Source organism: Haliotis cracherodii, unplaced genomic scaffold (genome assembly GCF_022045235.1).
Source record: "Haliotis cracherodii isolate W230 unplaced genomic scaffold, xgHalCrac1.p SCAF_2, whole genome shotgun sequence".
NCBI lineage: Eukaryota > Metazoa > Mollusca > Gastropoda > Lepetellida > Haliotidae > Haliotis > Haliotis cracherodii.
Window position 1 is genome coordinate 31,931,253 of NW_027266275.1, and position 8,896 is coordinate 31,940,148.

At 42.4% G+C, this 8,896-nt stretch overlaps 1 protein-coding gene across 1 annotated transcript; it reads left to right on the top strand.

Moving 5' to 3' along the window:
- The first annotated feature begins 1,562 nt into the window (after positions 1-1,562).
- On the top strand, positions 1,563-4,785 carry LOC139467575 (uncharacterized). Its single transcript, XM_071249112.1, has 4 exons — positions 1,563-1,675; positions 1,990-3,435; positions 3,795-4,078; positions 4,469-4,785. Exons 1-4 carry the CDS (start codon positions 1,563-1,565, stop codon positions 4,783-4,785), a joined length of 2,160 nt encoding a protein of 719 aa, XP_071105213.1.
- The last annotated feature ends 4,111 nt before the right edge of the window (positions 4,786-8,896 follow it).

Sequence of the window (8,896 nt, forward strand, 5' to 3'; positions counted from 1 at the left end):
TCATACAAGACAAAGTGAAGGCTACTGTGTATGTTGACATATATGATTTGTTATGAGTATTATGCTTGAAGATTTCTTGTATAAAGAAACAGAGACACCAGATGAGGGTTCATCTTTCATACCAGTGAAATGCCACTGAGCGACCTTTTCTACCGTGATTAACTCTATATTTAGTGATGACTGCTTTGTGGCGACTTATGGAATAGGGTATTCAGGATTGCTGACTTGATGGGTGCATGTCATCGAATCCCATGTATGGATCAATGGTCATGATATCAATCACAGGAGCATCACTATGACTGTTTTAGCATCTGTGCTTAAATACAGGCAAACCACAGCAGCATCACTAGGACTGTCTTAGTGGCTATGTACCCATGAATTTCCCGGGTAGACTAGGTCTTCAGCAACCCATGCTTGCCTTAAATGGCAACTATACTTGTTGTAAGAGGCGACTAACAGGATCAGGTGGTCAGTCTCGCTGACTTGGTTGATACATGTCAACGTATCCCAATTGCGTGGATCGATGCTCATGATGTCAATGGCTGGATTGTCTGGTCCAGACTTGATTATTTACAGACTGCCGTCACATTGCTGAAATATTGCTGAGTGTGGCGTTAAACAACAAACAAACCAAGTGGCTATGCTTCAACATTGATGTATGAAGACATCTTGGTAATACTGTATTAATACACAACATAATACACAACATGTACGACGGTCATGGACTAAGATATGGTAGAGCAGGATAGAGCTGGATATGTCTAAGTGTCTATTACAATGTACCTTGGATCAATATAACTGCCATCTTTCTACTTGGTTGGTGTCTAAAAGATAAATTCATCTGAAATATGATACACCATGAATCATGCACTCATACAAGCTACAGTACAGTAGCACCAAGATTATCAGTTTTGGTCTAAGTTCTTCCGATGCTGTTTACCTTGCGGGTTATATAAAGGACAGTCAACTGTGGCTTAATATTGGCAAAAATTCAGGAAAACAGGAACATTTTTAGTTATCCTATCAGAATGAAAATATGTCTCCAGGCGATGATGCTAAGAGGATGTGCTACACATGGGATTGACTTTTCATCAGATGAGGAGAGGCAACATATCTTTGTGTTAGTGCGACATCAATATGTCAGGGAACTGCAGAGAGCGGTGATAGTTCATCAAAGCTATGGCTGACCTGATATCATGGCCACATGCTCTTAGTTCTACATGCCTGTTGGCAGGCAACATGGTTAAGGAACACGATAAATGTTGAACTAAAAGTAATAAATCCAGGGGTATGTCAATTCTGTGTAGGGCTACCACATCAATATGATGGCCTTGTTATGGTTTGAGATCCAGAGGTAGCTGTACAATGTGCAGGGGGTGGTGATGCACATGGGAGGGGAGCAACGGGAGGAAATAGGAAGGGGGGTGTCTGTGTGTGTTGGGGGGGGGGGGGGGGGGAGTAGAAGGGCAAGGGGAGAATGCATGGGGTAATGGATGTATGGGAGGGGGAGAGGAGAATGAGTGGGGTAGGGATGTATATGGGAGGTGGCAGGAGAGAATGGGATGGGAAGGGAGAACTTGAGGGGTCAGGAAAGAAATCAGAAGGAGGAATTGTTGGGGCAGGAGAAACTGGGTGGGGATAGTGAGGAATGGGAGGAGGGCAGTGAAGGAGTGGGGTAGGGATGTATGGAAGAGGGGCAGGGGACAATCGGAAGGGACAGGATAATGGGGGACAGGGGTGCTAGGTTAACTGTCCTAAAATGCTTTTTCCTTGTTATTTTTCTTGAACAAGATATTACCTTATTCTCATGATGAGAGTCTATTTATATACAGACTTGGTACATGCAATGGTCATCCAAGGCTTGTTAAAATGTGGCTCATGACCCACTGCATAAATGTAGGCTGTTCTAATATTCTTATTGAACCTCCCATAACAAAATATTTTGTTCTGTTCTTGTCAAATGTAAGCTAAAATGGTTTTCATTGCCAGACGGGATGTGTGCAAGGATGTGTACAAAGATGTGTACATGGATGTGTGCAAGGATGTGTACAAAGATGTGTGCAGGGATGTGTGCAAGGATGTGTGCAGGGATGTGTGCATGGATGTGTACAAGGATGTGTGCATGGATGTGTGCAAGGATGTGTACAGGGATGTGTGCATGGATGTGTGCAAGGATGTGTGCATGGATGTGTACAAGGATGTGTGCATGGATGTGTGCAAGGATGTGTACAAGGATGTGTGCAAGGATGTGTGCATGGATGTGTGCATGGATGTGTGCAAAGATGTGTGCAAGGATGTGTGCATGGATGTGTACAAGGATGTGTGCATGGATGTGTGCAAGGATGTGTGCAGGGATGTGTGCGAGGATGTGTACGAGGATGTGTACAAGGATGTGTGCAAGGATGTGTGCAGGGATGTGTGGTACGATGTGTGCAGGGATGTGTACAGGGATGTGTGCAAGGATGTGTACAAGGATGTGTACAGGGATGTGTACAGTGATGTGTGGTACGATGTGTGCAGGGATGTGTGCAAGGATGTGTACAAGGATGTGTGCAGGGATGTGTGGTATGATATGTGCAGGAATGTGTGGTACGATGTGTGCAGGGATGTGTGCAGGAATGCGTACAGGGATGTGTGCAGGGATGTGCAAGGATGTGTACAAGGATGTTACAAGGATGTGTGCAAGGATGTGTACATGGATGTGTGCAAGGATGTGTGCAGGGATTTGTGCAGGGATGTGTTCAAGGATGTGTACGATGATGTGTACAAGGATGTGTGCATGGATGTGTGCAAGGATGTGTACAGGGATGTGTGCAAGGATGTGTACAGGGATGTGTGCAGGGATGTGTACAGGGATGTGTATAAGGGTGTGTGCAAGATGTGTACAAGGATGTGTGCAGGGATGTGTGCAAGATGTGTACAAGGATGTGTACAAGGATGTGTGCAGGGATGTGTACAAGGATGTGTACAAGGATGTGTACAGGGATGTGTGCAGATTTGTGTACAGGGATGTGTGTGCAAGGATGTGTACAAGATGTGTTCAAGGATGTGTCCAGGGATGTGCAAGGATGTGTGCAAGGACATGTGCATGGATGTGTGCAAGGATGTGTGCAGGGATGTGTGCAAGGATGTGTACAAGGATGTGTGCAAGGATGTGTGGTACGATGTGTGCAGGGATGTGTGCAAGGATGTGTGCAAGGATGTGTACAAGGATGTGTACAAGGATGTGTACAGGGATGTGTACAGGGATGTGTGGTACGATGTGTGCAGGGATGTGTGCAAGGATGTGTACAAGGATGTGTGCAGGGATGTGTGGTACGATGTGTGCAGGGATGTGTGCAGGGATGTGTACAGGGATGTGTGCAAGGATGTGTATAAGGATGTGTACAAGGATGTGTGCAGGGATGTGTACAAGGATGTGTACAGGGATGTGTGGTACGATGTGTGCAAGGATGTGTGCAAGGATGTTACAAGGATGTGTACAAGGATGTGTGCAAGGATGTGTACATGGATGTGTGCAAGGATGTGTGCAGGGATTTGTGCAGGGATGTGTTCAAGGATGTGTATGATGATGTGTACAAGGATGTGTACAGGGATGTGTATAAGGGTGTATGCAAGATGTGTACAGGGATGTGTACAGGGATGTGTACAGGGATGTGTGCAAGATGTGTACAGGGATGTATGCAGGGATGTGTACAAGGATGTGTACAGGGATGTGTGCAAGGATGTGTACAGGGATGTGTACAAGGATGTGTATAAGGGTGTGTGCAAGATGTGTACAAGGATGTGTACAGGGATGTGTGCAACGGTGTGTACAAGGATGTGTGCAAGGATGTGTACAAGGATGTGTACAGGGATGTGTGCAAGGATGTGTACAGGGATGTGTGCAAGGATGTGTACAGGAATGTGTACAAGGATGTGTACAGGGATGTGTATAAGGGTGTGTGCAAGGATGTGTACAGGAATGTGTACAAGGATGTGTGCAAGGATGTGTACAGGGATGTGTACGTGTACAGGGATGTGTGCAAGGATGTGTACAGGGATGTGTACAAGGATGTGTACAGGGATGTGTATAAGGGTGTGTGCAAGATGTGTGCAAGGATGTGTGCAAGGATGTGTGCAAGATGTGTACAAGGATGTGTGCAGGGATGTGTGCAAGGATGTGTACAAGGATGTGTACAAGGATATGTGCAGATTTGTGTACATGGATGTGTCTAAGATATGTACAAGGATGTGTTCAAGGATGTGTACAGGGATGTGTGCAAGGATGTGTACAGGGATGTGTACAAGGATGTGTACAGGGATGTGTATAAGGGTGTGTGCAAGATGTGTACAAGGATGTGTGCAAGGATGTGTGCAAGATGTGTACAAGGATGTGTACAAGGATGTGTGCAGGGATGTGTGCAAGGATGTGTACAAGGATGTGTACAGGGATGTGTGCAGATTTGTGTACATGGATGTGTCTAAGATATGTACAAGGATGTGTGCAAGGATGTGTACAGGGATGTGTGCAAGGATGTGTACATGGATGTGTACAAGGATGTGTACAAGATGTGTTCAAGGATGTGTACAGGGATGTGCAAGGATGTGTACAAGGATGTGTGCAGCGATGTGTGCAAGGACGTGTACAAGGATGTGTACAATGATGTGTGCAAGGATGTGTTCAAGGATGTGTACGAGGATGTGTGGAACGATGTGTACCAGGATGTGTACCAGGATGTGTACAGGGATGTGTGTGCAAGGATGTGTACATGGATGTGTACAGGGGGTTGTACAGTGTCATAGACATTTTAAAAGTTTGTCCATTTTTGTAACATCCTTAAAGAGGCTGTACATAATATTGACATCTCATATAAGAAAATGATGATGAGTGGCAGTTGTTTATCGTACATTAAAACACTGCTTGGAGAATAAACCACTCTGGGCTGTGCACCTCATGCTTTATTCTCCCTGCAATGTTTTATTGTACAATAAACAACTCCAACTCATCATTTATTTCTTAAATATTACAGGCATTGGAAGTGTGTAACATAGCTACTTCATAAGGTAATGTGAATTAGGCACCCCTAAAGTAAATATAGCAGGGCTCTTTAGTTCCACAACGCACATCACCATTATGACATCACACTGCTTCTTTGATGCAAAAGATATGACGTCACAGTTAGATACAGAAATGTACAAACTCTCAAGCTCTCTATTGTCCACTTTTTTGTTTTCTGTCCCAAATTTATTGTCCCTCATACTTTGAGTGAGTGAGTGAGTATGGTTTTACACCACCTTTAGCAATATTCCAGCAATATCACGGCGGGGGATGCCAGAAATGGGCTTCACACATTGTACCCATTTCGGGAATCGAACCCAGGTCTTCGGCATGACGAGCGAACGCTTTAACCACGAGGCTACCCGACCGCCCCTCATAATCAATGAGTCTGGCTGCCATGTTGTTATTATCGCCAACCAACATTGATTTGTAACTGGCATTCTGATTGGTCCATTAGAGTTCTCCAGCTCTGAATAAGAAGGTTACTTGTCAATGGCTAGCATCGTCCCAGGTTGTTTCTCCTGTATTACCAGCTGGTTTTGAGAGTATAATGAGAATGCATACAAATAGTGATGATATCTAATACTTAGAGAATAGTGAGTGATTTGGTTTTAATGCCGCTTTTAACATTATTCCAGTTATATCATTGCATGTCAGCTTAATGTGGGAGGAAACGCCGAAGTGATGCAGGTTTCAGACGTTTACGAGCACGGGTATGGTGATGACAAACCTTGAAACATAATCGGGCCGAACCAGGATTCAAACCCACAATCATAGGTTTCTGGCATGCCCAAAGGATGCAACTCTGCACAGCAAATCGCGGCGCCTTAGACGACCGGGCCACCCGTGCCCCCACTTAGAGAATTACCAACAAGCTTCGTGGGATTACATATATGTCCTGAGTGAATGAATGGTGGTAATCCCGAGCCTTAAGCAAGGGACTTCAATCATTCCTTCACGATGGTAATATTCTAAATTTTTCTAAATTTTTGCAGAAGCAAAGAAAATCATCAATGATATAAAGATGTTATAATGTGTTAAATGTTTTTCTTATCCAGCAATTAGTATTTTGATATTTGGACAGGTGGAAATTAGCCAGGACTTGTATTGCTCATTATCAAGATTGTTGAGGATCGATTACAATTATATTTTGAAATCAGCTAGATGATGATTGTGTTAGAAAGCCAACAGGCAATAGCACCAATACCCTTTGTGTTGTAAACTTTGACACAAATCCTTTCTAAAACCACAAGACCTATCTTACTGCACACACACTGCAGGGATTAGTTATTCCAGCGCTGGCATCTCTAAAAGTTGTTAACTCAATTCCAATTAATATAAATACAGTCATATTGAAAACGACAATTTTCCACTTTACTGAATTGAGCCGACCACCCCCCATTATCTAGTATTTCTTCTATAGCTGTGCAAATCCAAAAAGGTGAGCAACAGAGCATCATGTCTAAATCATATATAACTTCATAAGGAAAAGAAAAGAAATCCTAAAGTATGTCATTCAATGTTATGTAACACAGTATGTTAAGATTGCAGTTTGGGGAAAAGGGTCATTCCCCAAAAGGATTTGTCAGGAGCCTTGCAAGATGTCACTTCAGTGGCATAAGTCAATGATAAGGGTAGATTCAATAATTTAATATGAAACATGTAAGTGTGTAGACAGAATATGACTTGATCAGGATATGAAGATACCCAAGCATATTGTTTATTACATTGTGTAGTCCATGAACAGGCTGGATAGACACCAAAGCAACCAATAAGTCATGTTAAAGTTGCTCAAATACACAATCTCATTAAAATCAGATCTTAGTTCTCGCTACCGCTAAACAAAGATCTGAAGACATCCCATAAGGGGTCACGTCAGAACGACATTTCATCCGACCAATCAATGCGTCGCTTACCAGATTATGAAAGTGACAGTCAGAATGTGATTTCTAATCATGCAATCTCGAAAACTTTAACATGGGGTATTCCGAATGCAAGTTACAGGTCTAACGACTGAATCCTTACAATCTAGACCATCTATTAGTCATTCCAGAATGTTGTTTTGTTCAGGTTTCAAATTTGTAATCGAGAATTTGTCAAAATATGCTTCGAAGTGTAGTCGCCCATTTGAAATTTGTGCCGTAAAGCACAAGAAAGCTGCTTTATGATTGGTCATTCCATTGGTCGGTCAAAGTTGGCACAAGGTCGGTCTGATGTGACCCGTAATGGGATGTCCTCAGATCTTTGTTTAGTGGTAGCGAGAACTAAGATCTGATTTTAATGAGATTGCTCAAATACATAAATTGAGATTTATTAAAACAAGGTAAATAATGTTAAACAAAATCAAATAGCCTAAACATGTTTTCAAAGTATATTCAAGAAAACTTTAATGCAAAACATGAACATGGCTGCAAATTTACTCTTTATTCATCATATCAAATTTACAACTAACTCCTTTTCATTACATGTTTAGTGAAGACAGGTATGTTTCAAACAATATAAACTATATTGATTTCAATTCATTTCCTGTTTTACATCTAACCTCATGTTTTTGACAGCTATGCAATTACCTCCCTTACATATACTAAGACCTGTGTAGATCCGGATTAGATTAGGTCTTCAGCAATCCATGCTTTGGCGTAAAAAGTGACTATGCTTGTCGTAAAAGGCGAGTAACGGGATCGGGTGGTCAGACTCACTGACTTGGTTGATGCATGTCATCTATCCCAATTGCATGGATCGATGCTGATGATGTCAATCACTGGATTGTCTGGTCCGATTATTTACAGACCGCTGTCATATAGCTGGAATATTGCTGAGTGCGGGGTTAAACAAGAAACCAAAAACAAACAAAAACCTTACATACTGAATTTGATAAACAGTAAATGAGTGCAGTAGTCTATTCAGGCCAGAACTAAGTCAAACTTGTGGTGAACCGACCTAATGCTACCATCACACCAAAGTAGTTCTATTCTGTTCTACCCCCGTTCTGGACAAAATACTAGAACGGGCTGTGATCATGGTAGAATGCGTAGTTTGTCGTAAAATACGATGCTAGTTCGTTCATAAGCAGTCCTCAATACGTCTATCTCGTTCTTAGCCAGTTTAAATAAAAATGAACAACAAACAATTTAATTTTGCAAACTAGAAGACCAAATATGACATGTTCTAAACAATTGTTTAAAGAAACTAAAATGCATGTACTCTCTATTCAGTTACCCATAAGTCCCAAATTAAATTACCCATAATTCCCATTTATTTTTTGGAAATTATTATAAATAAACCATGGAGGCAAGGTCGGCAATGAATGAGTGAGTGAGTGAGTATGGTTTTACGCCGCTTTTAGCAATATTCCAGCAATATCACGGCGGGGGACACCACAAATGGGCTTCACACATTGTACCCATGTCGGGAATCGAACCCGGGTCTTCGGCGTGACGAGCGAACGCTTTAACCACTAGGCTACCCGACCGCCCCCGGCAATGAATGACATAATTTCTGAATAACATTGCCAGTAAAACTTCATGAATATTTAACTAATAGGGACATGGTTGGAGAAGAAGACAGAAGCAGTTATGTGACAGACAGATACAGGAAATATTGTCTTGGAGTGGCCGTTCATGAAATAGCCCAGTGCATCATGTCACAGGAACAAGTTTTTAACCCTACAGAGGAAGAATCTGATTGTATTCAAAGACATGCTTTGCTACCGATAATGAAGAAAAGTACCCAACATCATTGCTCATGTCTTCATTGTCCGAATTTGCCGCCATCTCACTTTATTCTGCCAAATATATGGTCGCTGCATGTCAGGAGGGGTGCTTTTGATTGAATGGTGTTGAAGGTCAAGGTCAG